General features: G+C 38.9%; 1 protein-coding gene and 1 pseudogene across 2 annotated transcripts in view; one reads left to right on the top strand and one right to left on the bottom strand.

Annotated features, from left to right (window-relative positions):
- ZDHHC9 (zinc finger DHHC-type palmitoyltransferase 9) overlaps positions 1–20,010 on the top strand; it is a 37,047-nt gene that overhangs the window by 12,997 nt on the left and 4,040 nt on the right. For both annotated transcript variants that reach the window (XM_058292077.2, XM_071213042.1), the window contains 7 exons: positions 55–215; positions 4,792–4,950; positions 10,187–10,324; positions 11,193–11,241; positions 12,000–12,102; positions 12,719–12,822; positions 13,235–13,331. In XM_058292077.2, coding sequence (XP_058148060.1) covers positions 55–215; positions 4,792–4,950; positions 10,187–10,324; positions 11,193–11,241; positions 12,000–12,102; positions 12,719–12,822; positions 13,235–13,331 — 811 coding nt within the window. The remainder of the gene's footprint in view (positions 1–54; positions 216–4,791; positions 4,951–10,186; positions 10,325–11,192; positions 11,242–11,999; positions 12,103–12,718; positions 12,823–13,234; positions 13,332–20,010) is intronic.
- Positions 8,507–9,389, bottom strand: LOC139438140 (voltage-dependent anion-selective channel protein 2 pseudogene; annotated as a pseudogene).

Here is a 20,010-nt window from a genome sequence, read left to right as displayed (position 1 = left end):
AGAGATCCACATAGGGTAGGTATAATTGAATGTTTAATTGTCTGCTTTCTTCAGGTGCCGCTACCTAGCTGTTCAGCTGTCTCCTGCCATCCCTGTGTTTGCTGCCATGCTATTCCTTTTCTCCATGGCTACACTGTTGAGAACAAGCTTTAGTGATCCTGGAGTGATTCCTCGGGCCTTACCAGATGAAGCAGCTTTCATAGAAATGGAGATAGGTGAGTTTCCCAACCAGCTGGTGAACTGCTGTACAGTGTGTGGCCTTAAACAGTGAGAGAATGGAATCATCATAGTAGTTGCAGATTAACCATTACTTCCAGTCTATACCTCCTGAGATCCTGACTCTAACATCATGACCACCCTGTAAGTTTGGTCAGGCAAGATTGTAGAGTCATATGTTTCATTTTTCCTTGTGTTGGGTTCCAGTTCAGGAGGGATTTGTTATTAAGGTCCTGCTGCATTGTTCCTTAGAGGATTTTTTTTTAAACTTTTGGGTATCATTGACACATTTGAAATTTTGACAAAATTGTAAACCTTCTCCCCATAAAAATATCCTTACGTGCATGCACATACAGACAATTTTGGTTGTAATTTCAGGGATTCATAGAGCTTAAAAGCCCATTCATGGGCATCTGACCAAAATGACAGAACTCCTGCGTTAGGGGGACACACAAGGTGAGACTTGGTAGCTATCATGCTACCAAGCTGAAATTTCTAGAAAGATGAAGGAAGCAATTAAATGACCAGTACTGGGCAATCTGCAGCCCAGGGTAAGAATTGTTGGGGCATAGATAAATGGTTACACCACCTAGGATTCAGAGTGGCTTCAAAAGCAGTACCCTCCAGGGCTAGGGTAGGGGCTATCTCAGGAGCTAACAGTGAGAAAGAAGCCTATGGTGCCAGTATTGAGATGGACTGGGAGCCCACCACATCCAACAACAGTGCCTATCTAAATCATTCTCAAGTTGGATACCCAAGTAGCTTGAGTCAGCATCCAAGCCAGATAGCATAGCAGAAAGGGACTCAGGACTTGTAAGACTAAGAAGCTATGCCAGTGGAGCCAATCTGTGGCTAGGCTTTAGTTGTTTTAGGATGCTCTGAAGGCTTCCATGCTTTTGTGTATTTCTTTTATTTTAGCTGTATCTCCCCCTTGCTTGTTAGTGGATTTCTTTTTGAAAAACTCCAGCCTGCTTTAGTTGAGCTAAGAGGAAATCAGCCTGTGCACATCTGAACTAGAACTATTTATGTGTGGGATGATATTGGGAATAGTGGGAAGAAAGCAGAGGCTAGGTATCTTGGCACAGCTGGAGTTCTGGGGTGACCTGGTAGAATTGGTGTAGTTAGGAGCCAGTTAAGGAGGGAGAGTTGTGATTGCTGCTTTCTCTCCACCTGGGTTTATTCCTTTATAGTTCCTTTTCATTTACATACGGAGAAGCTGAGGGTCAAGGTACTGCCTTGACTTGTTTCTTGCACCACGCACCAGGTTGTTAACAAGGTTAGCTCTTTTTTGCCAGGTTACTAGGCCCAGTGACTAGCTGTCATGCTGTGACCTCTACATTTAGCATATTTCTCTAGATAGAAGAGTATGTTTTTGAGTTCATACTTAGGTTTATATCAGCAAGTTTTTATCAACTTATATTTAGCCCTGTACTGGATATGCTGTGGGTGGGGACTGTAGGGTGGGGAGAAAAGAAGGCACGTGATTCCTTTACGTCATATCTCCTCATGGGGAGGGTGAACCACAGACTCTGCTTCCCAGGTACCTTCATGCAAAGCATATGCAAAGGAATATAAGGTGACGGCTTGTTCTTATATCATCCTCTAATGAATAGCTATTCCTCATTGGTTTAAGATTGTGACATACTGTTATTGTTTGATTTCACAGCATCCACCCCACTCCTCAAAAAAGGAAAAAAGTTCCATATGGCAGATATTTTAAAAATAAGAGTGATTTGAAAAAAATATTCTGTTTTTAGAATTATACTGCACAGTGAGGGTGCAGCGAGACAAGCACTCTCATATGCTCTGGATGGCAGGCATGCAAATAGATACAGTCTGTTTGGGAAGCGGCTTGGCAGTACGTAATTTGGGTTTTGAGGGTTACCCTTAGACCTGGTAATTCCACTTCTCTAAAGATGTATTATCCTAAAGGAAATAATCAGAGATTTATACAAGTTACTATGGAAGGATTTTTCTTATATCATTTTTTTAAAAATTTTATTCATTTTGTAAAAATATTACATTCCAAAAACATGAGGTCCCATTCAACCCCACCACCCCCACCCCACCACTCCCCTCACAGCAGCACTCACTCCCATCATCATGACACATCCATTGCATTTGGTAAGTACATCTCTGGGCATCTCTGCACCTCATGGTCAATGGTCCACATCATAGCCCATACTCTCCCACGTTCCATCCAGTGGGCCCTGGGAGGGTTTACAATGTCCGGTGATTGCCTCTGAAGCACCATCCAGGGCAACTCCAAGTCCCAAAATTCTTTTTTCTTTTTAATATGAGCATAGCTATTTTAATGCCAGCAACTTCATATTACTGCTCAGACTTCAACATATTAATACTTCTCTTTTTTCTTCTTCTGTTTAAGAAATTAGTTTTAGTACATGAATACAATCTTGGAGAAAGAAGGAGACTGGGGTTGGGGTGGTAATCAAATGGAGTTTAAGCTTTATCTGTAATGTTTTAATTTTTTTCATTCAGCAATCATTGGTTGAACATATAGGAATCAAGCCCATGCTAGGTTCTGGGTATTTAACAATGAGTAACATTCCCTTTCTGTTCCCAGGTTGGATGAGACAGAAGTGCAAACAGATAATAAAAATATGAATATGAGAAGGTCTGATATAAACTTGTTTTTGTAATCTGGTAGATTATATATCCTAAAAATTCTATTATAAAGCACCTGGAAATACTACATTGGGCATTCAAAATATGCTTTTAAATATATGGTTGATATTCCAAGAATGTAAAAACAAAAGCGTTAAAAGGCACTTGCTCCGTTCCTCCTCCCAATTCTTTGGTAGTCCAACCCCACCCTACTTCCCCTTACAGACTAGCACCACCGAACCTGGAAACAGCAGTGGTTAGTTTTCCCTGGAGCTGCTTGAGAACATTTGCTGATGTAGGTAACGTGGATGCTTAGGTGTTAATGGTCATGTGTAGGCAATAGGAATGAGGACTTCCTGTACAAGTTGGAAAGTTGAAACCAGGAACCTTGAATATATCTCAGTGCCTTAAAGGATTCCTCTCAGTGAAATGGTGGAAAAAAAATTCTGCTGGTGAAGAGAGCTGACCAGAAAATTTTCTATCAAAGCCTTGGCTCTAGGTGGGGAAAATATTTCTTTACATGCAGCATCAGTTACATAGTAAAAAAGCAGAGGCAACTTAAATGCCCAACAATATGGAATGGTTAAATAAATGATAGTACATTCATGCAGTGGAATATTATATTGCCCATAATGATGTTTTTAGGGGAAAAAATAACAACCATGGAAAAAGTTTCACAGTATAATGTTAAATGAAAAATATAGGGTACAAATGTTTATTTATAATATGATCTCAGATTTTTAAAATTCATGAATGTTTACTTGTCTGTGAAAAAAAAGATTAGAAAGAAATACACCAAAATGTATGAATATCTTTAGTTGAGAGACTATAAGTGATTTTTATTTTTTCTTCATTATCTTCTGTTTCTCCCAAATGGTCTACTGCAATCAGCATATATTACTTTTATTTTTAAATAATTGTTTTTCTAATTTTAATTATTACTAGTTTATGTGTTTATTTTATTTTTGCAAAGTAGTATCCTTTTATATATATTGCTTTTAGCTTAATTCTCATTTTGCAATATATTGTAAATATTTTCCCTGTCATCATTCATCTACATCATTTTAAATAGCTGCATAATACTCCATTCTATGCATGTATCATAATTTACTTATGCAACCTCCTACTGTAACATTGAAGTTATTTTCAGTGATGTATGGGAATCCTGTATGTTATGCATGATAGTTTTATAAGCTCACAACTTCTCCTATTAAAAAGAAAGAAAAAATAATAGTGACTGTACCACACTAGTTCAAGGTATTAATAATAGAGTGGTATATGGGAAGTCTGTATTTTGTGCATGTTTTCTGTAAACCTGCAACTTCTCTATTTAATATAGAAAGTGACTCTGTGAATGATAGCCTTGTATAAACATCTTTTAGAACATATCTTTTTAATTTTGATAAATCCCTAGAAGTAGAATTGATAGATCATTTAAAATTTTGGTGACCACTGCTGTATTGCTTGCTAATAATGTCTGAGAATGACCTTTTCCCTCATCTCTTGCCAACATTGGGTATTTTTACCCCTTTTAATATTGGTAGAATTAGGTGGAAATGATATCTTTAGGTTTTAATTTTTATTTCTCTGATTATTAGTAAAGTTTAATGTTTTCATTTCATATGCTTTTTATTTTTTTATTCTGAAAAATATATACAACCTTATGTGATTTTAAACCATGTTTATTTCTTTTTTAATGAATGTGTTTCTGTGTAGTCAGACAAAAAAAACCTTGAAGAAATACTTTTTTATATGTACACAGAAGAATTACATGACACTCAGTGGAATTTTGGGGAGATACTCTGTAACATTGAAAGTCTGGTCTGGAAATGCTGGTGTAGAGAAGACAGTGGACCTCGGGAACCTTTGATTGCCCCCATTGCTTTTGGAGATGCTTTTGGGCTCAAATAATGGCCAGATGTGAGACTAACTGTCTTTACCGGTTTACAGAAGCTACTAATGGTGCAGTACCCCAGGGCCAGAGACCACCCCCCCGTATCAAGAATTTCCAGATAAACAACCAGATTGTGAAACTGAAATACTGTTATACATGTAAGATCTTCCGACCTCCCCGGGCCTCCCACTGCAGCATCTGTGACAACTGTGTGGGTGAGTAAAACTAAGGTACTTTGCCTGGGGGAAGACTGAGTTGAAGAAGATGGTCAGGGTGGTTTTCGATTCTTGGGGAAAACCAAAGGGAGTGGTATGATAGATTAGAACTCATTTTAGATAAGAAACAAAGCTCCTCAACAACTCTGAATCAATTGTACTTGTGTAGATCAAATCACAATTTAAGTATCCTCTTGGCTAAAATAAAAAACAAACAAACAAACACCTCTTTGGTAAATGGGAAAATACACTTCTTTAATTTACCTGTTTTGCAAACCCGATTTTCCTCTACTGGATAGATCTGTTTCAAGTGGGGCCCACCTTACATAGGGGGAGTAGAACCCTAGTGTACTGGAGGGCAGCTTCAGGGAAGGAAAGGCTATATAAGAAGTTGTACTCTCAAGAAGAACAAAGTTGCTAGTGTTTAGTGAGTTGCTACTACATCCTAGGCACTGTGCTGTGTGCTTTCCCTTTCTTTCATTTAAGATTCGTAACAACCCCATGAGGTAAGTATTATCCCTATTTCACAGATGAGGAAATAAGTGAATCAACTTTATATAAGTTCATGTAATTAGTATGAGATGGAGCTGATTCAGATCTGATTCCCAAAACATCATTTATTCTGTCTCTGCTATTGCTACATGGGTGGTGGGATTATGTGAGCATAATAATGGTTCTGTGCTGCCATTTGCATGTATGTGGCTTAGTGTATTCACTGCATACTTTGAGCTGAACCCTGAGAAACATGAGAAACAGGCAGTAAACATGCCTATGGATAAGTATATATATGCAATTCCTTAATATAGGCATAGTTCTAACATTATTTATATATGCCATGTAGCATGTCTAAGCACATTGCTTTCCTTTCACTACCCAATTCTATAGGCAAAAGTTGGGGAAGCTTGGTATTCGAAGAAGGTCTGATGTGATGGTTTTGTAAATAAAGAATTCCATCTCCTTATTAATACCCTTAAATATAAAGAATTCCTACAAATGGATTTTTTTAAAGAAAACCTTAACATTCTGGTAGAAATATGGACAGTTCATAAAACAGGAAATACAATTGGCTAGGCGACATGAAAAAATATGTTTATCCATACTAATAATCAAAGAAACAATAAAAATCGAAAGGATGCCTTATTTATTTATTTAATTTTTACAGCCTGAGGATCAAATGAGACTTCGCATGTGAACATCCTCTGCAACTAATTATGAATTGTCCTCCCCCTCTTCCTCTTATGTCCCAACAGGCGGTGTGCTCTTTTCATATCCCTAGGGCTATAGCATCCTAAAACAATGGCTTTTTAATATAGAAAATAAGCTGAATAACGCTTAGTCCTACGCTGGTAAGAGTGTAAACTGGAACAAACTTTTTGGAAAGCAATCTCATAAGATTCATCAAAAGTCCTAAAACAGGTACACGCTTTGATGCCAGTGATTCCTTTTCTAGGAATCTATCTCAAGTAAGATGTGGTAAGAGGTTTAGGTATGGAAAGATTTACCTCAGGATTATTATAACAGCGAAATATTGGAAGGAACCTATTTGTCCACCAATAAATGAGTGGTCAAGTAAAATGTGGAACAGTCACTACAATACAATTTTATGGGAAAAGCTCATACCAGAAAGCTAAGTGAAGTAAAACAGAAGATAGGCTACATTTGCAATGTGATATCAGTTACATGTTTTAAAAAAATTGTAGGTGTGTATAAAGAAATCTACAAAGAAATACACCAAAATGCTCATAGTTATCTGTAGGTTGTGGAATTAAGAGTGGTTTTGTTTCCATCATTTTTCTTTTTCTTTTTTCAAGTTTTCTACAATGAGCATGTATTACTTGTATTATCAGAATAAGTGTGATTTAAGATATTGTAAAAAAAATCTGAATAAATCTGCATTCGCTAGGGTTTTCATATGGCAGGTTTGTTTAAAGTGAGGCTACATCTACAGTTCTTGATCCAGATATTGCCCTAACCGCTTGGGCATGTCATTCTTTTCTACACCTTCCTTCTCTTTTCTGAATAGGTGTCTTGTAATTCTTCAAACCAGGAAACTATTCAGCCTTATTTTTTGACCAGTACACAACTCATTGTTCTTTAAAAATGATATTTTATTTTTTCTGTTAATTTTGATTAAAGCAATACATGTTCACTGTAGAAAATATGAAAAGTATAGAAAGCATAAATAAAATTTAATCCTACACCTCTCTCCATTTTCCTATATTTCCTTCCAGTTTAATCTTGTTTGCAAAATTGGATCATACATTATAGAGTTTTCAGCCTGCTTTTTCCACTTAACATTATATCATGAGTATTGGTAATACTCTTTAGTAATTTTTTTTAGTAATTAAAAAAATATTTTAATGACTGCTTAACCCATCAAATGACTATACTCTTAATTTATTTAGGCAGTCTCCTGTCATTAGACATTATTCACTATTCCATTTTATTCATTATTATAGCACTCCAATCAATATTATTGAACTTACATTTCTATGCACATCTCTATTTCCTTATGCTAAATTACTGAAAATGGATTTATACTACTGTCACAAGGTTATGAGTGTTATTGAGGCTTTTGACACATAGTGCCAAATTGCTTTCCAGAAAGGTTCTCTCATTTATACCCTCACAGTCAGTATATTTGAATGTCCATTTTACCCTATTCTCACTAGCACTAGATATTATTTTTTATATTCTTATTTTGATAGGCAAAAACTGTCTTAATGCTTTACTACTATTTATTAACTGTTTTTGCCCTTTGCCTATTTTCTTGAAGAGGCATTTGTTTATTTTTCTTATTGATTTGTAAGGACTTTTCATATAGTAAAATACAAAATTCGTGTATATTTCCAGTTGTGTTTTTTTTCTGCTTTAATTTTCTGTATAGTATTTTTAACATATACAAATATATTTTAATGTTTATGGAGTCAATTCAGTTTCTTCTGTGGTCCATGTTTTCTTCCATTACTTTTATGCTTAAAAGAATCCTTCTCCATCGAGAGAATAAATGTTAAGCTATCCTTATAGTTGTTTTATGGTTTTACTTTATTTTTATACTTAACTATTTATTTTATGTATACTTGTTTTATTCATAATTTATAACGTACTGAGATACCAAAGTATTTCTAATGATGACTGAATTTAACAAAAAAATTTTAGCCTCATCTTAAAACATCCACTGATCCATCTCAATCAATGGCAGTATCATATCAAATGTTCAACGGAACACACACACACACACAGACATGCACACAATTGCACAGTTTTCATAAAGGTTGATTTCATTATTAGTGGGTAGCACATTTAACAGTCAAATACATTTAAATAATGTATAGGTGACTGCAAACTGCAGCATTGGTAACTGGATAACCAGTTCAACTAGAGACTAGCTAAAAGTAAGTGTCTAAATATTTAAAATACAGCTCTTGTTTAGATCATCCTTTGTTTTGATCACCTTCTTGGTGTGTGTGTGTGGGAGGGATGTCTGCTGGTCACAATGGAAATATATTAAGGCCAAATCTTCTGATAACCATTCCCAGAGGCTTCTTTAGCTAGATTAAGTTTCCAATTCCAGGGCAATCCCACGTTTGTGGCCTCCAGCACTAATACTCTTCCTATCTACCAGGCAGACAGCATAAGCTTCAGGCCTCATTGTCTTAGTGTAGCCCACTCCAATTAAACTAGAGTTGTTGACATTTGCAGAAATGGAAGCAGTGGGATCCAACTGATATTTAGCTGCAATGCCAAAACAAGTGTGGTTGGTACCCGATGTCCAAGCAAGGTTTACTGAGGTGTCAAGATCTTCCCATACTTTCTGATAAATTGATCCTCCAAATTCTGTCCCATCATTGACATTAGTGTGTAGCTGAAAGTCTCCAGTCCTGTAGCCCACTGCAAAGTTATTCCTTGTCATCTTTGATTTGGTACTGTCAAAAGTCATCTGGTAACCAGCAAGCTAGCCCTCATAACCAAAGACAGCTGAACCATGGATTGCAGGTCCAGCAGAATCAAAGTCAGCATCACAGCCAAGGTTTATACACTCCCTCTTGTAAGAAGACTTGCTTTTATCACTCTTTCCTATGTTTGGTGAGAAGGTGGTATCAAATGTCAGTTTCAGACCTTGGCAAATCTGGTCTTTGATTGCGATTTCTGTTCCTAGAGTGTTAGAGTGTTATCAGTATTCCATTTTTCTGTGAACGAGTGACCATACTCACACCATTTGTGTTTGGTCTCCAAGGTCCCAGTAACTTTACTGGTGTCTATATTAGATGAACCAGATGTTGTGAGTTCCACGCCACTGCATGACTTTGTTTTCACATCCGGTTTCACCAACCAAAAACCAAATCCTTTGTTAAAAATATCTCTGGCAGCTTTGCCAAGGTCAGCGTATGATGGAGGAATACACGTTGGTCACACACAGTCTGCCCATAAGTTGCCATAGTGAGGTGGTGGGAAGGGGTGATCTGGTTGTCTACTGAGGGGTGCTGCCGCCACCACTCTGCTTATAGCTGAAGTCACTAGGTTCGCTGAAGAAAGGGATGCAGCTGCCAGGGCCGGAGGGTGAAGTCTACACTTAACTCTTTAATTCATCTAAAATTTATTTTGATAGTGTGAGAAAAGAAACTAACCTTATTTTCCCCCAAAATAGCCAGTTGCCCCAGAATTGTTTGTAGAATAATACTTTCTTTCACCATTGATTTCATAATACTGCCTTTATTAGATAGTAAATCCTTCTATATTCTAGAGTCTTTTTCTGAGCTCTGCATTACATTGAGCTAACCCACATCATTTTAAGTATTGGAGATTTATGATATTTTTAGTAACTGGACATCAAGAAAAACCCCAATACTCCTTTTTCAAAAATTTCTTGGCTATTTTCACCTATTTATTCTCCCTGAACTTAGTAGGCCTACTTACAAAGATTTTTATTTGGAAAAGCAATGGCTCTGCCACTAACTGGCAGAGTGAGGCAGTTCACTTAACACCTCAGTGACTTAATTTCCTCATCTGAAAAATGGGAAAAGAATTTCTCCTTTTTCCTAATTTACAGGGTGATTATAAAGATCAAGTGAGATTGCTATAAAAACGTTTTGAAAAAGTAAAATATAGAAAGCAGTATTTTTTATAATTGAAATAGGCAATGATCCTGGAGGACTTTGGATTAGGTATTATGTGTAAAATGGGATTGCTGTTTGTTCTGGAGGCTATGGCAGTGGACTCTCTCTTTCTTCCACAGAGCGCTTTGACCATCACTGCCCCTGGGTGGGGAATTGTGTTGGAAAGAGGAACTACCGGTACTTCTACCTCTTCATCCTTTCACTCTCCCTCCTCACAATCTATGTCTTCGCCTTCAACATTGTCTACGTGGCCCTCAGTGAGTATGCCTGCTTTTGGGGGAAGACTTAAGGATGGCTTAGATGATTGATCCAGTTTCCTGGTGGGAATTTACCATTTGTGAATGTACCTTAGGACCAGTTACAAATGAGCAGGGCTCCAAACCTCAACTCACATCAGTAAGTATTTACCAAGTATGTTGACCTTCCCTCTGGCCCTTTTGAAGACTGGAGCCGTAATCACTGGTCTGTACCTAGAATACTGCATATTTCTGAGCTGATTTCAAAGGATGGGGGTATATTTTTCTATATGCATCCTTTATTCTTCTACCTTGTAATACCTGCCCTGTTCTAGGTGGTAGAAGGGGTTATAACAGAAATGTCTTTCAGTAGCTCGTGGTCTACTGTGGGAGATAGAAAAGACACATCCACATTTGTGCGTGTGCACACACACTCTCCCCCTCGCCCACCCTAAGGGCAGATGGGATGTGGAGTTAAAGAGTGTCATTAATTAAGATAACTTCCTGGAAAGAGATGAGGTCTGAGCTGGATTTTGAACAAGGGAGGGACATATATTAGTGAGGAGAGAGGCTTTTCCTTAGATGTTTTTGATTTCTTTCATCTGTTAATATCCACATGCATGCCCGTAGTTGGAAGCTAGGAAAAAGGGAAGGAAGCTGATGCTTACCTTCTGCTCGACTCTCTAGTCCAGTGACCGGGTGCTGCATTGGAGATGTAAAGTCTTTAGTCATGACTACCAGCTTAGAGGTGAGAGTCCCTTGCTTGAGTGAGAGCTTATCCCTTGCCATTTGTGACAAGGAATAGGGAGGGAAGGAAGTGAGTAGGCACTGGGGCAGTGTATATTTTTACTAAAGTCACTAATCTTTCTCTCTTCTCTCAATCTCACAGAATCCTTGAAAATTGGCTTCCTGGAGACATTGAAAGAAACTCCTGGAACATATCCTCTCCTGGCAGGATGTCCCTGTGAAGCCCTATTAAACTACTTTTCAGCTTGCTTTCTCCCTGTAGCTCTCCTGCAATCTAATTTTTCAGACATCAGAGGGTATCAAAGTCTAAAATAAATGATATAGTTTTGGTATAGCAATCAGAATGGAAGATGGCCAGGGTGTAAAGGGATGCCTTTCCCTCACCCACTCCTTCCTTACCTCTCTCCCAAGTCTCAGGCTCAGCCTTGCCTCCTAAGCACATCTCTTATGTTACTTACTAGGAGCTCTGCCTTGCTATTACAGCTAAGGCTTATTTTATTTTAATTTTTTTACAGCAGTTGCTTTTCTGAAAAGAAGATTCAGGTGGGATTTCTATAAATCACATCCTGTTTTCCCCTCAATTTTTCATTAATAGAGTTTTTCATCTGCCCCCCAATAGCATTTGTTTTTTGATGGGTTTTCCATTGGCAGTGATGGCCAACATTGTTTACTTTGGCCCCTTCCTAAATTTCACTTCAAAGACCTAATGGTGAATAAACACTCACATACACTAAAGATGCTAGAAATCTATCTGTAGTGAATAGAAGAGAATCCTTTACCTTTCACAAGGGATATATCCAGTGAATTTAGAATTCATCTGTTGTTTTAGATGGATACTTAGCCATTTGTGCCATATTTTCCAAAGATGGTGTGGGCCATGCCATGAGTATGGGCTGAGACCTTGAGTTCCCTGGGGTGGCTTCTTAAACATTCCTTAACATCACCTTACTGTTCTAGAAGTACTCATTTGCTTCTTCACACTCTGGTCCGTCGTGGGACTAACTGGATTTCACACTTTCCTCGTGGCTCTGAACCAGACAACCAATGAAGACGTGAGTCAACTTCTTCTCCTCACATATGCTTCTTTTTCTAAAAAACTTTTCTCATTACCTGCTAAAGAATTGAGTCTCCAGGATCTGGAAAGTCGAGGCAGGCAAATACCTGGCATGTGAGATTCTTCAATCATGTACATGTGTGGAAGAGAAAGCAGACTATTACTTTGTTTGGAGCTGAATGTCTGTAGGGTGTTAGAAAGAAGAGATTGGAAAGTTGGGTGGGTACAAGGTCTTTGGCTGTTTTAGATCCTTGAAGGCTAGCTGGGGACTTTGGATTTGGAATGGAGAAGGACAGGTGCACTGAATAAATCTTTGCTTTTTATAATTAATTACCAATTAATCCATGCTTATTGTCGAAAATACAGATGAGCAAATAGAAAATGAGTCCCTATAACTTTAGCTCCTATTGTTATGGTATAATTTGTAGTTCTGTAGACTTGTCCAGACCTGTTCTCATGTTTATATGTATATATTATGCATATTTTAATAAAAATAAAACATATCATTCAGTTGCCTGCTTTTCTCATTCACTCTATTATGAACATTTTTCCATGTCTATGTGTCTGTTTCTTCAACATGACTTTTAATGTAAGCCTTGACTTTTATCTTACAGATCAAAGGTTCATGGACAGGGAAGAATCGTGTCCAGAATCCCTACAGCCATGGCAACATTGTGAAAAACTGCTGTGAAGTGCTATGTGGCCCCTTGCCCCCCAGGTACTCAGGGGACTAGAAAGTCCTGCAGTTCTTGGGATGAACAACTCAACCTGATCCTGTTACCTGGTCTGATGCATTCTGAATGTGACCTTTTGGTGTCAAATACTTCTTTCCAGGGATTGCCCCTTAGAGCCATATGAACTGTAGACATGAACTATAGACCATGAACTGGTTGTTTTGGAAGGATGGACATTTTGTTCTTATTTCATCTGTTTGTTCCCTGGTTAATGTGGTGTTCTTGGTTTGTGGGAGAAAAAGTGAATGGAAGACAGGAGACATGCTAGGATCAGACTAGATTGCCAAAGGACAGGTTTATGTTTTCCAGTATACACAACAGGGGTTCAGTGAGATGTGTGGGTAGAGGAGTGACTGTGATGTGCTTTATTAAATCTCTTATCTCCTGGCCCTTTAGTGTGCTGGATCGAAGGGGTATTTTGCCACTGGAGGAAAGTGGAAGCCGACCTCCCAGTACTCAAGAGACCAGTAGCAGCCTCTTGCCACAGAGCCCAGTAAGTGTTCCTGACTTTAAGGTTAAGACAGTGATAGAGAGGGTGTAGGCTCAATTTACAGCTTAAATATATAATTGGGCAATTTTGTTTTTTGTGTGTTTTTAAAAAATTTCTCTCCCCTTCCCCACCCCCAGTTGTCTGCTCTGTGTGTCCATTTGCTGTGCGTTCTTCTAAGTCTGCTTGCATTCTTGTCAGCGGCACTGGGAATCTGTGTCTCTTTTTGTTGCATCATCTTGCTGCTCCAGCTCTCCATGTGTGCGGCCCCACTCCTGGGCAGGCTGCACTTTTTTGTGTGGGGTGGCTCTCCCTACGGGGCGCACTCCTTGCGTGTGGGGCTCCCCCCCTACGTGGGGGACACCCCTGTGTGGCAGGTAGCACTCCTTGCGTGCATCAGCACTGCGCGTGGGCCAGCTTTACCACACGGGTCAGGAGGCCCTGGGTTTGAACCCTGGACCTCGCATGTGGTAGGCGGATGCTCTATCCATTGAGCCAAGTCCACTTCCCTAATCGGGCAATTTTGTATCCTATTTACCCCAGCTTCCCTGTCTCTGCTTCTACTCTGACATGCCCTTGGGGTAGATTGAGATTTACTCATTTATTCAAAATATATTGAGCAGCTACTCTGTGCCTGCCACTGTACTTGATGCTAAGGATAAATCAGTGAACAAGGCAAATGATGTTCCTGCTGTCAAGGAGCTCAATGTCTAGTGAGGACAAGAGTTGAAAATCAGTCATTATCATTGTTGTAAAAAGTGCCTTGAGAAGGAAAGCATAAAATGCTATAGAAGCAGAGAAGGGGGTCAGGGGATGGTGTTAGAGTTAGTGAGCTAGTTACTTTTAGAAGGAGGCTTCCTCACTAGAATATGCAGAAACTGGGGAAATGGCCCCAGCTGTCCTGCCCAAGGTAGATTTTATAAAGTAAGCATGTTCCTAAAAAGTTGTTTTTTGAGCTTTCTTTTTCTGTGATAGCTTTATTGGGATCTAATTCATATACCATACAATCCACCTATTTAAAATGTACAATTCACTGGATTTTAGTAGTATATTTACAGAATTGTGCAAACATCACGGCACTTAAATTTTAAAGTATTTTCATTACTCCTCCTGCCCCAAACCCTGTACCCATTAGCAGTCGCTCTTAGGAAATTGCTAATCTACTTTTTGTCTATAGATTTGCCTTTTCTGGACATTTCATATAAATGGGATTGTGCAATATGTGATCTTTTGTGAATGGCTTCTTTCTCTTAGCATTATGTTTTCAAGGTTCATCCATGTTGTAGCATGTATCAGTACCTCCTTCTTCTTTTTTTGGCTGAATAATATTCCATTTTGTGGTTATACCACATTTTATTTATACACTTCATCAGTTGACTGACATTTGGGTTGTTTTTTGTTTTTTTTTTAAGATTTATTTATTTATTTCTCTCCCCTTCCCCCCCACCCCAGTTGTCTGTTCTCTGTGTCCATTTGCTGCGTGTTCTTCTTTGTCCACTTCTGTTGTCAGTGGCATGGGAATCTGTGTTTCTTTTTGTTGTATCATCTTGCTGTGTCAGCTCTCTGTGTGTGTGGCACCATTCCTGGGCAGGCCGAACTTTTTTTTCACGCTGGGCGTCTCTCCTTATGGGGTGCACTCCTTGCGCGTGGGGCTCCCCTACGTGGGGGACACCCCTGCATGGCATGGCACTCCTTGTGTTCATCAGCACTGCGCATGGGCCAGCTCCACACGGGTCAAGGAGGCCTGGGGTTTGAACCACGGACCTCCCATGTGGTAGATGGACGCCCTATCCACTGGGCCAAGTCCGCTTCCCTGGGTTGTTTCTTCATTTTGGCTGTTGAATAATTGTGCTAGGAGCATTCATGTACACATTTTTTTGTGGCTATATGTTTTCATTTCTCTTGATTGTTGTATTAGTCAGCCAAAGGGGTGCTGATGCAAAGTACCAGAAATCTGTTGGCTTTTATAAAGGGTATTTATAAGCTTACAGTTAAAAGGCCCTAAAAGAGTACAACTCAAGATTGGTTTCTCACCAAAGTCAGTTGCTGTGTGTTGAAGCAAGATGGCGGGTAGTCTCTGCCTGGTCTCTCAGGCCTTAGCTGTTCAGCTGCTCTGTTCTCTTCAGCAGCAACTATCAGGCGAATGGCTCATCTCTCCCTGGGGCTGCAGGATCAAAGGTCTCTCCTCTTCCGGGTCACGACAAAGTTCTCTCCTTTGGCATCTATGGAGCTCTTTCTCTTTTCTTGTTTATCTTCTTCTGTGAGTGTCCATTTATATCAGCCCAAGAGGGTGGGGACTCAACCCTGAGTCATGCCCTACTGATGTCGTTGAATCAAAGCCTTAATCATAACAGATAATTTAATCAAGACATGTCAGTTGAATCTAATGCATTCAAAAGGTATCACACCCAGAGGAACAGACCAGTTTACCAAGTTCAAGGAATTTAGCATTGATATAATGTTTATATTTTATATTCTAATTTTTTCTTATATCTCAATAATGTCCTTTTGTACATTTTCTCCTCCATTCCTAGATCTCATCCAGTATCATGTATTTTATTTAATTGTCATTATCTCTTTAGTTTCTCTTTCTTTTTAAATTATGGAAACAGATATACTACTTAAATCTTCCCATCTCAACCCCTCCCAAACATACCATTCAGTGGGATTAATCACATTCACAATGTTCTAGTAACTTCCCCACCATCCATTATTAGAATTCTAGTTCACCCCCAACAAAAACCCTACACTCATTTTGCATTAATTCCCCATTGCTCCCCCCACCCCTAGTAACCTGTACTTTACTTTCTATCTCTATGAGTTTGCATATTTTCTCTGTGGTTACCATGGGTGTAAATTTAATATCCTAAAGCAATCTTCTTTACTTTGATACCAAATTAACTTCAATAGCATACATAAACTGTGTTCCTATACCCCTCCATCCCTGTACCTTTACATAGTTCTTGTCACAAATTCATGTTATGTGGGTCCAAAACCACTGATTTATCATATTTTCTGCATTTGCCTTTTAGATCCTGTAGGAAGTAAAAACTGGAATTACAAACCAAAAATACAATATTACTGGCATTTATATTTACCCATGTCTTTACCCTCACCGGTGATCTTTATTTCTTCATGTGGCTTTGATCTCTTGGCTACCTCCTTCCCATTCAACCTACAGAACTCTCTTTAGACACCATCTAGACCCTGGTCATGAGATCCCATTTGGAACTCTTTCTGGGGTCAAGGGGAAGCCCCAGATAACTCCAAATAACAGGCCTCCCTATTGGCCTCCTGAGAGCTAACAGGTGGGGCAAACAATCAGAACAGCAAACAGTTGGGGCCCCTCCCCAACATTAGGAAAGGGGAGGAGGAAAGGCTTTAAAAAGGCCTAACCTGGGGTCCCACATGTCCATCTCACCCTGCAGCACATCTGCAACCATGTCTAGAGTTGTGTACTGCTTTTTTTTCTTCTTTCTTAATAAACTCTTTACTCCCTTGCCTAAAAAAAAAAAGAGCTCTCTTTAGTATCTATTGTAGGGCTGGTCTAGTGATGATGAACTCCCTGGGCTTTTGTTTGTTTGGGACTGTCTTAATCTCTCCCTCATTTTTGAAAGACAGTTTTATCAGATATAGAATTCTTGGTTGGCAATTTTTTGCTTTTGGCACTTTAAGTATGTTTTCCCACTGCCTTCTTGCCTCCATGATTTCCAATAAGAAATCATCACTTAATCTTATTGTGGCTCCCTTGTATGTGATGTGTTGCTTCTATCTTGCAGCTTTCAGAATTCCGTTTTTATCTTTGGCATTTGACACTTGGGCTGTGGCATGGTGCAGTATGGATCAATTTGGGTTTACCCTGTTTGGAGTTTGTTCAGCATTTTGAATGTGTATATTCATGTCTTTTCTTAAATTTGGGAAGTTTTCAGTCATTATTTCTTTGAATATTTTCTCTGTCCCTTTGTCTTTTTCTTCTCTTTCTGGGAGAGGAAATACATAAATTGGTATCCTTGATGTTGTCCCACAGGTCCCTCAGGCTCTGTTCACTTTTCTTCTTTCTTTACTCTTTCTTCTCCTCAGACTGGATAATTTCAATTATCTTATCTTCAAGTTCATGGATTCTTCCTTCTGCCAGCTCCACTCTGATGTTGAACTTCTCTAGGGAATTTTTAACTTCTTTTACTGTGGTCTTCCACTCTGTTTGGTTTCTTTTCATAATTTCCATCTCTCCATTGATATTCTCTTTGTGTTCCTCTGTCATTTTCCTGATTTCCTTTAGTTTCTTTGTCCATGTTTTCCTTTAGCTCTTTGAGAAGGACCATTTAAAAAGAGTCATTGTCTTGAATGTCCCAGGTTTGATCCTCCTCATTGATAGTTTCTAATGCTTTAATCTTCTCCTTTGCCTGGGCTATCAGTTCCTGTTCCTTTGTATGTTTTGTAAACTTTTGTTGAAACCTGGACATTTTGATATTTTAGTGTGTTATTGCTAGATTTTAGACTCTGAGGCATGTGTTCCTTAAGCTTGTAAACAGCTAGTGTCATGACAGAGCTTTCCTTGAATGCCAGGAGATAACACAAAAAAGGAAAGAAGGAAAAACAGAGAACACCTTTCCCAGTCTTTGCAGATTGACATGTGCAAGTGCTTCCCTTCAGAGGTTATTCATACAGTGAATTAGAGAATAGTTCCAGGCCCAAACATAGTATCCTCCCTGGTCCTTTCTGGACATGTGCCTTGTCTTGGACATGTACTTTCAATGCCAGGAATTCCCCCATTTACACAGAGGAATGCTTCCTCTTCTCTAAGAAATGGTTTCCTTATAGTCCTAGGCAGCATGACTTGACTACTCTCTGACAGCATTCTATATGAGAGCGCTATGAGCTGAATTCTACGTGCAGGGCAAGTTCTGGGATGGCGAGTCCCTCAGGCCACCACTAGATGGATTGCACCAGGCATACAAGTTCCCATTATGTGCCGGAGGGTTACTTTGCATCTTCCCAAACCGGGACCAGGGACCCACACTGGGAGCATGGGCTGGCTCCAGACTAAACCAGTGAGAAGTGGGGAAGTTCCCAGCCAGAGTACAATGAGATCCTACCTTTTTTAAATTTAATTTAATTTAATTTAATTTTTTAAATTATCTTTTTTAAAAGTTAATAGATCACACAAAACGTTTCATTAAAAAACATGAGGTTCCCATATACCCCACTCCCCATCCCCCACCCCATCAATTTTTTTAATTGTATTTTTTTAAAGATTCATAGATCACAAAAAATGTTACATTAAAAAAATATGAGGTTCCCATATACCCCCTGCCCCACCTCACCCCACTCCTTCCACATCAACAACCTCTTTCATCATTGTGGCACAGTCATTGCATTTGGTGAATACATTTTGGAGCACTGCTGAACCACATGGGTAATAGTTTACATTGTTGTTTATACTCTCTGCCAGTCCATTCAGTGGGTTATGGCAGGATATATAATGTCCAGCATCTGTCCCTGCAGTATCATTTAGGACAACTCCAAGTCCCAAAAATGCCACCACATCACATCTCTTCTTCCCTCTCCCTGCCCTCAGCAATTACCATGGCCACTTTCTCCATATCAATGCTACAATTTCTTCTATTACTAGTCACAATGGGTCCATAGTAGAATATCAGTAAGTCCACTCTAATCCATATTTTTTTCCTCCATCCTACCATTTTTAAGTAACCTTTTTCTTGATTTGGTGCTTGCCCTGTTCCTGCAGTCCTTTAACTCTTTTCTGGAGCTTTTAGAAAGATATTTCTGCCAAATCTTGCTGGATGTTCAAAGCTTCTATGGGAGAATGGAGCCCTGAAGTGTCTCACTCTGTCATCTTGATCAGTGTGGAGCCATTTTATTCTTTTATTATTATTAGAGAAGTTGTGGCTTTACAGAACAATCATGCATGAAATACAGGATTCCCATATACCATCCTATTATTAACATCTTTCTTTGGTATGGTACATTTGTTACAATTGATGAAAGCACATTTTTGTAATTGTACTGTGGTTTAACTTAGAGTTCATTGAGTTGTGCATATCCTGGATTTAAATTTTTTAAAATTCAACTAACATATATACAACCTAAAATTTACCCTTCTAACCACATTCAAAAATATAATTCAGTGCTGTTATTATGTTCATAATGTTGTCCTGCTATCACCACCATCTGTTACCAAACCTTTTCCATTGTCCCAAATCCAAACTCTGTACATTTTAAGGCTTAATTTCCTATTCCCTACCTCCATCCCATCCCCTGGTAACCTATATTGATTCTATTGTAAATAAAATTGTTTTTCTAATTTCATTTTCAGGTTTGTTGGGAGTGTATAGATATATGATTAATTTTTGCATATTGATCTTGTATCCTGCAACCTCACTGAACTTGTTTATTCTAATAGGTTTTTTTTAAGATTTATTTTATTAATTTATTTCTCCCCACCCCCTCATTCTTTGTACTTGCTGTGTCAGTTCATCTTCCTTGTTTCCTTAGAAGGTACCAGGAACTGAACCCGGGGTCTCTGATATGGGAGGGAGGTACCTAATTGCTTGAGCCACCTCTGCTCCCTGCTTTGCTGTGTCTCTCATTATGTTTTTCTTCTTCTGTCTCTTGTTGCATTAGCTTGCTGCACCTGCTTGTCACGTTAACTTGCTGTCTCGTT

The sequence above is a fragment of the Dasypus novemcinctus genome, chromosome X (genome assembly GCF_030445035.2).
Source record: "Dasypus novemcinctus isolate mDasNov1 chromosome X, mDasNov1.1.hap2, whole genome shotgun sequence".
Classification (NCBI taxonomy): Eukaryota; Metazoa; Chordata; class Mammalia; order Cingulata; family Dasypodidae; genus Dasypus; species Dasypus novemcinctus.
The sequence above is the reverse complement of the archived record's forward strand: the minus strand, read 5'-3'. Positions and strand labels throughout refer to the sequence as shown.